General features: G+C 39.8%; 1 protein-coding gene and 1 non-coding gene across 2 annotated transcripts; both read right to left on the bottom strand.

Annotated features, from left to right (window-relative positions):
- Window positions 1-3,863: 3,863 nt before the first annotated feature.
- On the bottom strand, window positions 3,864-4,880 carry LOC130974905 (uncharacterized). Its single transcript, XM_057899745.1, has 2 exons — window positions 4,146-4,880; window positions 3,864-3,986 (listed from the first exon to the last, which is right to left on the bottom strand). The coding sequence occupies exons 1-2, from the start codon at window positions 4,878-4,880 to the stop codon at window positions 3,864-3,866; spliced, it is 858 nt and encodes a 285-aa protein (XP_057755728.1).
- A 9,967-nt stretch (window positions 4,881-14,847) lies between these two features.
- Window positions 14,848-14,955, bottom strand: LOC130978402 (small nucleolar RNA R71). Its single transcript, XR_009086048.1, has one exon. It is a non-coding gene; the product is annotated as a small nucleolar RNA R71 (small nucleolar RNA).
- Window positions 14,956-15,206: the final 251 nt, after the last annotated feature.

The raw sequence follows: 15,206 nt of genomic DNA, 5'->3' as shown, positions 1-15,206 counted from the left end.
TGGCTTCGAGAGCGTTATTGGCAATCACTTTTCTCATTAACTTTGCAAGTTACCTCCCATTCCACGTTAGTGGCTACGTTAATTAAATTAACGTGACTGCTAAGTGGTTCCTCCTTGCTTCCTTTGGTCCTGAAATCACGCAATAGAGTGCATCAAAGTTCTAGTCCAAGTCATGGGTAATGCAACATACCAATTGTCACTAAATTCATGCAAAATCCTTATGAAATCATGTAAAATGCACAATGTATGCTTGAATCAAGGTGTAAGTGAATATCTACCCAAAACTAGCTTATTTCCTAAGGAAATGCATGAAACTACCCTAAAAACAGTAAAGAAAAGGTCAGTGAAACTGGCCAAGATGCCCTTGCATCACAACACCAAACTTAAAGCTTGCTTGTCCCTAAGCAAGTACTGGAACAAGGGAATGATGAATGGAATGCCAAGAGAAATGAGTCATTCTTGTGGAGGTCATGTTACTGATTTTATGGTGGTTTCATGCATAGCAACTTAGGTTCATTCCATTACTGGCTTTCAGACCTTTATCATGCTCTAAAACACTGGTTTTGCTTACATATCATGAGACCTTAATTGATCCTTTTATTGTCGTTTCAGGGCTTATTTGTGTTCTTCAGGCTAGGTGCTCTGTAAGGAGGCAACTCTTTAAAATAAGCTTTCAGCCAACACTCCCGAACCAGTTGGTTCAAGGTGCTAGGTGTTGAAACACCCCTACGGACTTACTTCCTCAAGTTTCTCCCCCATACATACACACCACAGGCATATGGTTTATTTGTTTTCTTTTCTTGAGACCTTGGTGTCCAGCACCTCTTTGGGTTACTAAATGCTCTGTAGTGAGGGTTACTCTTGATAGTGGACTTTCAGCTGATAATCCCGAGTTAGTTAACCCAAGTTACCAAGTGATAAGGCACCCCTAAGAGCTTATTCATCCAAGTAGATCCCTCACACAGGAGCACCACAGACACATGCCTCAAGTTTAAAACCATTGGTGCCTAGCCTTATTGCTTACTCTTTTTCTTTTATTTTTCAATTTCATTGTTCTTTCCCTTTCTCTTATTAGGATCTTGTTATTTAGCTAGTCTCAATGGGTGTGTTCAAAGCATATGATTCAGGACAGATAGTTGTCTTCCCACCTCATGGTTAAACTAACTTAGCTAACTTATGATCACACCAAAAATTCAGAAAATTACTCCATATTATGAACTCCTCTTTGGTCTTTTTTAAAACCCAATCATTCTCTTTTTCATTTGATTCTAAGGACAAACATACAATTAAGTAAAGATATGATGCGATGACACTTAAACTAGAAATCATAGACCTAAGCAACAGACTTAAAATGCAGAATTGAAAAGATTCAAACTTGCATGGAAGCATGTTCTATTTCATACAAGATTTTCCTTATTTAAAGCATAGAAAAAGATGGAGTAAAGAAGGAACTCCACCACCTTTTATTCTTGTGGTTGTCCATGCTCTCCTCCTTGCTTGTCTTCCTTGTGTCCCTCTTGAGTGCTTGTACTCCCACTCCTTTTGCCTTTTCCAAACAGTTTCTTCCAGAAACCTCCATCTTCCATCTTCTTCTTGAGTGTTTCCTTTTGCTGTTTCACCTTCCTCTCTTCTTGTTCTACAAAATCTTTTTGGACCTCATCATATGTAGGGATGGCATAGTGTAGATGATGCATATTACTGGACATGTAGTTCAACCTTGCTTGAGTGTTTACGTTAAACTCCTCCCTATGTAATTGACGTCCTTCATTAAGTACAGTAAACTCATTGAATGTTCTCATCTGAGCTAATTGCCGCTGATTGAGTTCTTGCAATTGCTTATCTTGACGTTCTTGCCTCTCAGTAACTTGGGTGATGGTTTGAGTGAGCTGGGAGTATTGTTCCTGTTGCTGCTCCATTTGTTGTTTCTGCCACACCTCTTGTTGGCTCATCCAGCTCAGTATTTGCTCTTGCCCTTTCATATGTATCACTCCCATATCTTCAATAGCTCTTAGAAGGTGAGTCATATTCAAGTCTGCTGAGTAAGGATGCTCTTCTTGTTGATATTCTTCCTGATGAGACTCCTCTTGATGAGCTCCTTCTTTTGCTTTTAATTTCCCTATTTGTGGCCTTCTTTATTGCTGTGTAGGTGTAGTGTAAACCATACGCTTGACTATCATTAATTTCCCAGGGTTCACCCAGTCCAGTTTGCTATCCTCAAAGACCACCTTGGCCTTTTTGCACAATCTGAAAATGGTGCTGGGGTACCAAAGTCTGGCACCTGATTCAAGCTTCTCGGCTGACTCTTGAATTCCTTCAGCTATAAGTTCATGCACGTTGATTTCTCCACCTTGTACTAGGCAATGTACCATAGTTGCCCGATTAATATTCACCCCTGAATTATTTGCAGCTGGGAGAATAGACCTCCTTACGAGTTTAAACCAGCCCTTGGCTTCTGGGCTAAGGTCTCCCCTCTTGATGAACCTGGGTTTCCCATCTTTATACCTCTCCCAGTCAGCTGCTATAACACAGATGTCACCCACGATCTCAGTGAGCTCGTCATTGTCTTGGCTTTTATTTATCCTTGTATGATAACTGGGCTCATCAAAGTGTGGTGCTTTCAGGTGAAGAGTTCTCATTATAGCACTTGGGCCGAAGTCCACTTCCTTTCCTCTTACATAGCTCTTGAAGGTTGGGTCCCTGGTTTTGTCTTCTCTTACCACATTTGCATAAAATTCCTTGATGAGGTTTGCATTGATCTTCCCTTCTGGATTAGTGAGCAATTCCCACCCTCTTTCTTCTATCTTCTTCGGAATCTGTGGGTATTCATTTTCATTAATTTGGAAGGTTAACTCGGGCAGTATCTTTTTGAGTTTTATCCGCTCAAATTCTCGTTCATAGAAGGCAGTTTTGAACCTCTTTTCATCATAAGGAGTGTTCTCCATTGGTTCCTTCCTCTTCTGCCTCTTGGAGCTTGATGATGCCATGGATTTGCGTTGCTGTTTTGAGGTGTTTTGAGGATACGGATAGATGAAGAGTGGGTTAGCTAGGACAATTCGTGATGAAGGATTTTAGTGCGCCAAAAGTGTAGAGTGTGGAAAGTGGGGATTTGAATGTGAAGAGTGAGGCTGCACCAAGGTTCCTTTATATAGGGAGATTATGAGAGAATGGAAGGTGTGGATTGCAAGAATGGTTGCTTGATGGATGGTTGGGGTTGTCTATGAAGGAAGGACAAGGATCATCACTTAATGAGAGTGAAGGGTTCGGTCTTCAAAGGGTCTTCATTCCTTAATGTTGCATGGCAACATTTCCCCATGCATTCCTTCTTGAGACGAGTGTGTAGTTCTCTTCATGAAGTGGCCAAACCTCCCTCATTTAATTGTCCAATCAATCCCCATCAATGCTCCTTTTCTTTTTCCTATAAAGACAAAATAAGAAAGGTGAGAAAAGACATTAAAACGACAACATAAACTTTTCGGCTAGAATTAAAAAAAATAAGAAAAGATTAAATTGTTTATTCATGAATTCCAACTAACTAACTAACTATTCGTGGGTCCTTGTATGTATATTGGTGGCACCATGGGGTGACACCAAACTTAGTTTGGAGCACTGTGATGAAAAGTTCTGTTCAAAGCTTCCAAGACTAGCATGCTCTTAGTTGCATTCATACTTTCTTGGCATGCTTTGAACACCAAACTTGTTCTTCACTGTATACTGCACAATAAGGATTCCACCCAGAGTTTGTTAAGTTTGGGTTTGAATTCATAAATATTGACTTATTTACTATCTTCTAAAAGCATATAAAACATGGGTTGCCTCCCATGAAGCGCTTCTTTAGCGTCACTAGCTTGACGTTTCTCTCCCAATCAGGGTGGTTGGTAATGCTTGAAGTCCTCCCCTCTTGCTGTGGACTTGTATCCATTGGTTGTATCAATGATCTCTACATGTTCTAGGGAGAGAACTCTGTTGATCGTGAAGACTTTAGGTAACTGAGATGGTACAGTAGGGAGATTAGGGGGGATATCTGGAAAGTAAGCTGAGATCACTCTATCTCCTGGAGAGAAGTCTTCCGTAGGGATCTTTTTGTTCCTTCACTTCCTTGGTACCTTCTTCTTGGTTTCTTTTGATTTCTCCTTGCTCTTGGTTACCTCTTTTTCTAAAGGAGTTATGATGTTGTCTTCACATCCCTCTAGAGGTTTAGGTTCCTCCAACTTTTCCTTGAGCTGTGGCAGTGGCTGTTTCCCTTGTTTATTAACCAAAGGGGTCTCCAGATAGGTTGAGTGTGCTTCTGTGCTTGCTTCCTCCTTTAGCATCTCATCATGGTCTTTATTTGGTTCCTTGTGTTCTTGGTCTACTTCTTGTGAGAGTTTGAAGACATTAAAGCTGAGCCGTTCATCATGGATCCTCAATATTAGCTCCCCTTTTTCCACATCTGTGAGTGCTCTAGCCGTAGCTAGGAAGGGTCTTCCCAATATGATTGGGTGAATGTGACTCTCTTCCATGTCCAGGATGACAAAGTCTGTTGGGAGAAAGTATTTCCCAACCTTTAGTAGCACATTTTCCACCACTCCTATTGCTTGCTTTTGAGTCTTGTCAGCCAGTCTGATGACCACATCTGTGGGTATTATCTCATTGATCTGCAGTCTCTTCGCCAGGGATAGGGGCAGTAAGTTGATGCTTGCCCCTAAATCACAGAGTGCTTTATCAAACATTGTTTCCCCTATGGCACAAGTGATGTGAAAACTCCCTGGGTCTCTTCTTTTTGCAGGCAATTCAGGTTGAATAAGGGCACTACATTCCTTGTTTAACACTATAGTTTGGCCTCCTTTGAGTGAGCTTTTCTTGGGAAGAAGTTCCTTCATGTACTTGATGAATGCAGGCATTTGTTGTATGGCCTTGATGAATGGTATGTTCACATGCAGAGATGCAAACAAGTCTAGGAACCTTGAGTATATTCTCTTCCCCACAGCACCATTGAGCAGTTGGGGAAATGGTGCATAGAGCTTCAGCAACTCTTGTTGTGAGACTTCTGGTTCTTGGTGATCTCTATCCTCCTCCTCTGTTGAGTTGTTTTCAAGCTGTTGGGAGAGGTTGCTTTGCTTGTCTTCATCCTCTTGATCACTTGTAGTGACCATTTTGCAATCTTTCTATCTTACTTTCTTTGCCTCTCCTCTTGGGTTTTTCTCCGTGTCACTTGGGAAGCCATCAGTAGGTTTGGGAATCTTCTCCGCTAAGCATCCCACTTGAAATTCCAGCTTTTTGATGGTCTCTCCTTGGTTCTTAATGTTGGCTCGCACCTCTTCTTTGAACACCTTGTCTTCTTGAATCTCTTGGCATATTCCTTCAAGTAAGCTTTCAAGCTTAGAGAGTCTATCATCAATTGATGGTAAATTGGGATTAAAGGTGGGAGGATGAGAGGTGTTGTTATGGGGGTGTTGATATGTCCTCTGTGTGAATTGTTGATGAGCTGCATTGTTGTTGAAGTTGTAATACCTCTGGTTTTGGCCTTGCTCTTGCTGATTCCCCCACCCAAAGTTTGGGTGGTTCCTCCATCCAGAGTTGTATGTCTTGGAGTATGGATCATGGTTCTGTCTAGGTGAGTTCCCAATGTAGTTGGCTTGCTCAAGGTCCTCTTCTTCAACTTCTTCTTGGGTTGTTGATGAGGTGGTGATTGCTGCCACTTGGTTCCTCTCCATCTTCTTGGTGAGGTCAGCTAACTGCTTGGTGATGAGCTTGTTCTGAGCCAGCAGAGCATCTACATTGTTTAACTCCATTACTCCCTTAGTGTTCCCTCTTTCGGAAGCATAGAAGTAGTCATTCTCAGCTACAGTTTCAATGACATCTATTGCTTCTTCAATGGTCTTCTTCTTGTTCAAGGATCCTCCAGAGGAATGATCTACTGCCTTCTTTGATTCATATGACAAGCCTTCATAGAAGATGTGCAGTTGGACCCACTCATTGAACATCTCTGGTGGGCATCTCCTCGTTAGGTCTTTGAACCTTTCCCAAGCTTCATAAAGTGTCTCCCCATCTTGCTGTCTGAACGTCTGTACTTCGGTTCTCAGCCTATTGATCCTTTGAGGGGGTAAAACCTTGCTAAAAACTTATTCACTACCTCCTCCCAATTTATCAGGCTTTCTTTTGGGAAGGATTCAAGCCATTTGAATGCCTTGTCCCTGGGAGAAAATGGGAACAAGAGCAGCCTATAGACATCCTGGTGGACTCCATTGGACTTCACTGTGTCACAAATCCTCAAGAATATGGTTCAATGTTGATTCGGATCTTCTTGAGCACCTCTTCCAAATGAGCAATTATTCTGTACAAGAGTGATGAGCTGGGGTTTTAGCTCGAAATTGTTGGCATGTATGGTGGGCTTCTGAATGCTGCTCCCACAGTTGCCTGGGTTGGGATTGATATAAGAGCTTAACATTCTTCTATCCTCCCCAACATGATTTGCTCTACCTCCTCCCCCATGGTTATTAGCCTCTTTTTCATGTTGGTTTTCTATGTTGCCTTTCATGTTTAGTTCAAAGTGTTCCTCCTCCTCTTTAGCACCGATTGCACGTTTCTCTCTTGCTTCCCTCCTTAATCTAAGGAGGGTCCTCTCTGGTTCAGAATCGAAAGAAGTTGAAGCCCCGCTTCTTCTCCCTGTCATACAACCAACAAGTACAAGCAAGGAAAACTACGTGCAGAGAATATTGCTGTCAGAATTACTGTTAGTTGTGAGTGATGCAATATATCAAACAGTTAGTGGGTTAGCAAACTGAATTGTAAATAACAAAGAAAAAAAACAAAAGAGTAGAAGGGGGGAAAGGGAAGGAGTTAATTAAGACAGAAAGTAAATTACTCAAACAGAAAATTAAATCAACAAAACAAAAATGCTCAATCTAGTAATCTTTCAATCTAATCATTGTTGATGCACAATCAATCCCCGGCAACGGCGCCATAAACTTGATGCATGTGAAAATTGTCTCTCAACAAATTTTCCTTCGGCAAGTGTACCGAATTTGTCGTCAAGTAAAAACTCACAATAGAGTGAGGTCGAATCCCACAGGGATTGATTGATCAAGCAACTTTAATTAGAAGAATGTTCTAGTTGCGCTAATTCAGAATTTGGGTTGAGAGTTGCAGAAAATAAAATAGCAGTAATGTAAATGACATGAAAAGTAAATGCTAGAATTAAAGAGCTGGAAGTAAATGACTGAAATTAAATTGCAGAATTGTAAATGGGAATGGGGTGTTTGCTCATGAACATAAACGCAGAAATTAAAGAGAATGGGTTAGATCAGAATTTGGGGAATTCATTGGGCAAAGGAGGTGTTGCAATTCTCCGGATCAAGTCATTTTCATCTCTTCCTCAATCAATGCACTCATTGATCTCCTTGGCAATCTTAATTGATTGAATTACAATTTCTTGCAATTCAATCTCTCAAATCTTGATCAATAGCCAATTCTTTGGTCAATTGCTCATGAGAAGAGATGAAGTGTGGTCACTAATTATACCACATGCATTTCCCAAATCAAGTATTGAGAGGATTATAGTCACATATCCATCCAAACCCAATTTGGTCCAGCATGAGAAAGCATTTCTAGCTTGATCTCTTCATTCCTCTTTCAAGGCTCAGAAGAGATCCAAGTTTGAATAGCTCCTTTTCCAAGATAACTACCCAATGGGATGAAGATCGAAAGCTTTCAAGTAAAATCAAGAGAAAAGAGAGAGGAAGAATAATGAAAACTAGTATTGATCCATCAAATTACAACAGAGCTCCCTAACCCAATGAAAGGGGTTTAGTTGTTCATAGCTCTAGAAAATGAAAACAAAGATGGAGAATACATCAATGAACTAGAAAAGCAGAGTAAAATACAGAGAGTAGTTCTCTCCCTTCAACCTCCAGAACTCTCTAATAATTCAAAGCTACTCCTATATATACTACTCTTCTCAGCTTCTAGTTGGTTCTCCAAGTCTTGGGCCTTTGGATCTTGAGTTTGAAGCAGTTCTTTTCTTTATTTGGGCTTGGTTTTACTTGCAGAGAGAAAGTGTGAAGTGGGTAGAGACTTTAGCTCAAGACGTTAGAGGTGTTAACATTCAGTGAGAAAATGGGTTCGAAAATGTTAGTGTCATTCAACTTTTTCACTAACGTTTCTTACCCAAGTAAAGGCCACGTTAACTTCAACGTTAGTGGCACAAACGTTGCCACTAACGTTGCCTCTTTGTCCTTCGCACACGTTATTGGGACTCAACTTTCCCAATAACGTTGAGAGCCTCTCCCTTTCCTACGTTAGAGTCCACGTTAACTTAGTTAACGTGGCTCTTTTAACGTAGGTGTGCCAATCTTCGAGAACGTTAGTGACACTCAACATTGTCACTAACGTTCCAATATGCCCCTATTCTCGTTAGAGTCCACGTTAACTAGGTTAACGTGGCTTCTAACGTGGCTTTGCAAACCATTTCCAACGTTAGTGACAATGTTGAGTGTCACTAACGTTGGCTCATCTTTCACTCATTGCCGTTAGCTTCCACGTTAACTATGTTAACGTAGAAGTTAACGTGGCTCCTTGGGGTTTTGTGGTTACTTCCAACGTTAGTGACAATGTTGGGTGTCACTAACGTTGTCGACCATTCTTGCCTCTCACGTTAACTCCCATGTTAACCAAGTTAACGTGGAAGTTAACGTGGCACATTGCACCTTAGGCCAACGTTAGTGACAATGTTGAACATCACTAACGTTGGCTTCCTTCCCCTTATTGACGTTAGAGGCCACGTTAACCAAGTTAACGTGGACTCTAACGTGGCCACTTATGATCATTGGCCAACGTTAATGATAATGTTAAGTGTCACTAACGTTGGCTCAAAGTCCTTCCTTCACGTTAGAGCTCACGTTAACTTAGTTAACGTGACTCTTAACGTGGACAATGATGGCTTCAAGAGCGTTATTGGCAATCACTTTTCTCATTAACTTTGTAAGTTACCTCCCATTCCACGTTAGTGGCTACGTTAATTAAATTAACGTGACTGCTAAGTGGTTCCTCCTTGCTTCCTTTGGTCCTGAAATCACACAATAGAGTGCATCAAAGTTCTAGTCCAAGTCATGGGTAATGCAACATACCAATTGTCACTAAATTCATGCAAAATCCTCATGAAATCATGTAAAATACACAATGTATGCTTGAATCAAGGTGTAAGTGAATATCTACCCAAAACTAGCTTATTTCCTAAGGAAATGCATTAAGCTACCCTAAAAACAGTAAAGAAAAGGTCAGTGAAACTGGCCAAGATGCCCTTGCATCAAAGCATTCTGTTGCGAATTTTTTTAATCTGTTATGTGGTTTCATCTACTAACTCATGCCCCAATAAACTTGACTCTCCAGCTCCATACCAACATAGTGGAGATTAGCATTTTATTCCATATAGAGCCTCATACGGAGCAATTCTCATGCTTGCATGGTAACTGTTGTTGTACACAAATTCCAATAGCAGCATATAACAATCACAACTTATCGGTTGATCCAGCACACAAGCCCTCAACATATCTTCTAGGGTTTGTATCATCCTCTCTGGTTGACCATCAATTTGAGGGTGGTACACGGTACTTAAGAATGCTTTCTGAAATGCCCCCTAGAATCTTGAAGTAAAACGAGGATCTCTATCAGAAACTATGGTTGTAGGCACACCATGCAGTCTTACAATCTCCTTAATATACAAATGGACCAATTCCTCTAAGGTATAACTCATTCGGATAGCCAAAAAGTGAGCAGACTTCGTCAATCGATCCACAATCACCCATACTACTTCAAATCCTGCCCGAGTCCTCGGCAATTCAAACACAACGTCCATTGCGATACTTTTTCATTTTCATTGCAGAATTTCTAAAGGTTGTAACATTCTGGACGGTCTCTGGTGTTCAATCTTTACTTTCTAGAAGGTTAAACATTTTAAGACATGCAACGCCACAGCATTCTTCATTCCCGGCCACCAAAACATTGGCGTTAGGTTTGATACATCTTAGTACTCCTTGGATGAATCGAAAACTTACTGCAGTGAGCTTCTATTAACACATCTTGCCTCAAGTCTCCTACATTTGGTACACAGATCCTTTCCTTGTACCTCCAAACTCCTTCTCTGTCTTTACTAACTTCTCCTTGTTTCCTCTATTCAATGACTTATAACATTTTATGTAGCTCCTGATCATTCTAGTGAGCCTTTTGAATCTCACCCCTAAAATCATCGGAGATATGCAACTAATTTAAGAACATATTCCCGGCTACCTCTCTAACGCCCAATTTCATATTCTCAAATTCTTTAATAACGTTTCTTCTATTAGCATCATCCAAGCTACATATAATGATTTCTGACTCAAAGCATCTGCCACAACATTAGCTTTTCTTAGATGGTAACTCAGTTTGAAATCATAGTCCTTCAGCAATTCCATCCATCTTATTTGACGCATATTAAGCTCCTTCTGATCAAAGAGATATTTCAAACTCTTATGATCAGAGAAAACTTGAAACTTTACCCTATACAAGTAATGCCTCTACACTTTTAAAACAAACACGCAGAGTTATAGGTCGTAAGTCAGATATTTTACTTCATGTGGACTCAACTGTTATGAAGCATACGCCACAACATTGTGGTGTTGCATCAACACACACCCCAGACCCTTCTGATAACAAGTCATCTTATGCTAGTTTCACAAGCATTTTTCATTTGTTTCATTATATTTTATGCACTTTCTTGCACAATAAGCAAGTGGTTGGAGTGGAATTTCATGATTATTGTGATTCAATCAAACATCATTTATTTTATACAAAATTATGAGATTTATGCAAGAATTAAGTGATTAGAATGAATGATGCAAATTCTTATAATTTTGGTGAGACTTTGATTGCTTGTTTGGTTGATTTTAGGTGAGAAAATGAAGGGAAGGAGGAGCACTACAAAATAGCGTTGCGTTCAAAGAAAGAACGCCACACTCAGTAAGCGACGCGCACGCATACAGGATGCCCACGCGTCAGGGGCAAATTTCGAAGACCCACGTGTACACGTGCATGACGCGTACGCGTGCATGACGCATACGCGTGGAAGTGTATTGATGAGCGGATAATTTGTACGCTTTTTGGCATTGTTTTTAGTATGTTTTTAGTATATTTTAGTTAGTTTTTAGTATATTTTTATTAGTTTTTAATTAAAATTCACTTTTCTGGACTTTACTATGAGTTTGTGTGTTTTTTTGTGATTTCAGGTATTTTTTGGCTGCAATTGAGGGATCTGAGCAAAAATCTGATTCAGAGACTGAAAAGGACTGCAGATGCTGTTGGATTCTGACCTCCCTGCACTCGAAGTGGATTTTCTGGAGCTACAGAAGCGCAATTGGCGCGCTCTCAACGGCATTAGAAAGTAGACATCCTGGGCTTTCCAGCAATATATGATAGTCCATACTTAGCCCAAGATTTGATGGCCCAAACTGGCGTTTAAAGTCACCTTCAGAATTCTCAGCGTTAAACGCCGGAACTGGCACCAAAGTGGGAGTTAAACGCCCAAACTGGCACAAAAGCTGGCGTTTAACTCCAAGAAGAGTCTCTACACGAAAATGCTTCAATGCTCAGCCCAAGCACACACCAAGTTGGCCCGAAAGTGGATTTTTATGTCTTTTATTCATCTTTGTAATTCTTAAGCTACTAGTTCCCTATAAATAGGACCTTTTACTATTGTATTTTATATCTTGGTAGCTATCTTTAGTCTTATGCTATCTTAGATCATGGGGCTGGCCTCACGGCCGTGCCTAGACATTGTTCTTATGTATTTTCAACAGTGGAGTTTCTACACACCATAGATTAAGGTGTGGAGCTCTGCTGTACCTCGAGTATTAATGCAATTACTATTGTTCTTCTATTCAATTCAGCTTGTTCTTATTCCAAGATATCACTTGTTCTTCAACTTGATGAATGTGATGATTCGTGACACTCATCATCATTCTCACCTATGAACGTGTGACCGTCAATCACCTCCGTTTTACCTTAGATTGGGTGCATATCTATTGGATTCTTTAACCGGAATCTTCGTGGTATAAGCTAGAATTGATGACTGCATTCAAGAGAATCCGGAAGGTCTAAACCTTGTCTGTGGTATTCTGAGTAGGATTCAATGATTGAATGACTGTGACGAGCTTCAAATTCGCGATTGTGGGGCGTTAGTGACAGACGCAAAAGAATCACTGGATTCTATTCTGACATGATCGAGAACCGACAGCTGGATAGTCGTGCCGTGACAGGGTGCGTTGAACATTTCCACTGAGAGGACGAGACTGTAGCCATTGACAACGGTGATGCCCAACATACAGCTTGCCATGGAAAGGAGTAAGAAGAGTTGGATGAAGACAGTAGGAAAGCAGAGAGACGGAAGGGACAAAGCATCTCCATTCGCTTATCTGAAGTTCTCACCAATGAATTGCATAAGTATCCCTATCTTTATCTTTATGTTTTATTCATATATCATCTATAACCATTTGAGTCTGCCTGACTGAGATTTACAAGGTGACCATAGCTTGCTTCATACCAACAATCTCTGTGGGATCGACCCTTACTCGCGTAAGGTTTATTACTTGGACGACCCAATGCACTTGCTGGTTAGTTGTGCGAAGTTGTGTTTATGCCATGGCATTGAACACCAAGTTTTTGGATTCATTACCGGGGATTATTTGAGTTGTGAAAAGTAGTGATCACAATTTCGTGCACCAAGTTTTTGGCGCCGTTGCCGGGGATTGTTGTGTTTGGACAACTGACAGTTCATCTTGTTGCTTAGATTATGTATTTTTTCTTCAGAGTTCTTAAGAATGAATTCTAGTGTTTCAAGGTGATGTTCTTATCATCACCAAAGCTGATTGATTCTCATCAATTTAGCTCTTGAATGCAATGTCCTGCTGAAGCTTGGGTAGCCATGTCTAATTTCTTTAGACTGAAGCTTTAGACTAACATTGCATGATTCCTGGAATTCTCATTAAGAATTTTGATATCTTTATTTTCTTTTCCACTTAATTTTCGAAAAAACCAAAAAAAAAATTACAAAATCATAAAAACCAAAAATATTGCATGTTTCTTGTTAAGTCTAGTGTCTCATTTTAAGTTTGGTGTCAATTGCATGTTTCTGTTCTTCTTACATTTTTTGAATTCATGCATGTGTCTTCATTAATCTTCAAGTTGTTCTTGATGATTTCCTTGTTCTGATCTTTAAACTCTCTTGTCTTGAGTGTTTTGTTGTGTCAATGGTATACAAACTGCTAAGTTTGGTGTCTTGCATGCATTGTTATTTGATTTTTGTTGCATTTTGATTATTTCTCATTATTAAAAATCCAAAAATATTTTTAATTTGTGTCTTTTCAAGTCAATAATACAGAGAATTGAAGATTCAGAACATACAGCAGAGGAATTACACAGAAAAAGCTGGGCGTTCAAAACGCCCAGTGAAGAAGGCAGACTGGCGTTTAAACGCCAGCCAGGGTGCCTGGCTGGGCGTTTAACGCCCAAAAGGGTAGAGCTTTGGGCGTTAAACGCCGGAATGTGCACCATTCTGGGCGTTTGGGCGTTAAACGCCGGAATGTGCACCATTCTGGGCGTTTAACGCCAGGATGGCACAAGAGGGAAGATTTTGTTTTTAATGCAATTTTTTTTCAAGTTTTCAAAATTTTTTTTTTCAAAATCAAATCTTTTTCAAATCATATCTTTTCAATCAAATCCTTTTCAAAATCAATTTCTTTCCTTTTTCAAAGATACTTGCTAACAATTAATGATTTGATTCAATATTTCAAGTATGTTGCCTTTTCTGTTGAGAAAGGTTTAATGTCTGAATCATATCTTTTCTTGTTAGTCAAGTCATTAATTTTTAAAATCAAATCTTTTTAAAACTGTTTTTCAAATCATATCTTTACAATCATATCTTTTTAAAACCATAACTTTTCAATCATATCTTTTTTCAAAATAGTTTTCAATCATATCTTTTTAATTTCTAATTTCAAATCTTTTTCAAAAATCACTTGATTTCTTTTCCACTCTTGGTTTTCAAAAATCAATTAGTGTTTTTCAAAATGTTTTTAAAATCTTTTTACTTAATTTTCGAAAATTTCTTCCCCTCTTCTCACATCCTTCTATTTATGGACTAACACTATTCCTCAGGGAATAATTCGAACTCCATCTTTCTTGATAAGTTCGAATTCTTCTACCTCTCCTTCTATTTTTCTTTTCCTCTGACACCTCAAGGAATCTCTATACTGTGACATAGAGGATTCCATATTTTCTTGTTCTCTTCTCTTTCATATGAGCAGGAACAAAGACAAAGGCATTCTTGTTGAAGCTGACCTTGAACCTGAAAGGACCTTGAAGCGAAAGCTAAGAGAAGCTAAAGCACAACTCTCTGTAGAGGACCTAACAGAAATCTTCAAGGAAGAAGAACCCATGGCAGCCGAAAACAACAACAATGCCAACAATGCAAGGAAGGTGCTTGGTGACTTTACTGCACCTACTCCCGACTTCTATGGGAGAAGCATCTCTATCCCTGCCATTGGAGCAAACAACTTTTAGCTTAAGCCTCAATTAGTTTCTCTAATGCAACAGAATTGCAAGTTCCATGGACTTCCATTGGAAGATCCTCATCAATTTTTAGCTGAATTCTTGTAAATCTGTGACACTGTCAAGACTAATAGGGTTGACCCTGAGGTCTACAGACTTATGCTATTCCCTTTTGCTGTAAGAGACAGAGCTAGGATATGGTTGGACTCACAACCTAAAGAAAGCCTGAACTCTTGGGAAAAGCTAGTCAATGCCTTCTTGGCAAAGTTATTTCCACCTCAAAAATTGAGTAAGCTTAGAGTGGAAGTCCAAACCTTCAGACAGAAGGAAGGAGAATCCCTCTATGAAGCTTGGGAAAGATACAAACAATTAATCAGAAAATGTCCCTCTGACATGCTTTCTGAATGGAGCATCATAGGTATTTTCTATGATGATCTGTCTGAACTGTCCAAGATGTCTTTGGATAGCTCTGCTGGAGGATCTCTTCATCTGAAGAAGACGCCTACAGAAGCTCAAGAGCTCATTGAAATGGTTGCAAATAACCAATTCATGTACACTTCTGAAAGGAATCTTGTGAACAATGGGACGAATCAGAAGAAAGGAGTTTTTGAGATCGATACTCTGAATGCCATACTGGCTTAGAACAAAAT

Source organism: Arachis stenosperma, chromosome 4 (genome assembly GCF_014773155.1).
Source record: "Arachis stenosperma cultivar V10309 chromosome 4, arast.V10309.gnm1.PFL2, whole genome shotgun sequence".
NCBI lineage: Eukaryota > Viridiplantae > Streptophyta > Magnoliopsida > Fabales > Fabaceae > Arachis > Arachis stenosperma.
The sequence above is the reverse complement of the archived record's forward strand: the minus strand, read 5'-3'. Positions and strand labels throughout refer to the sequence as shown.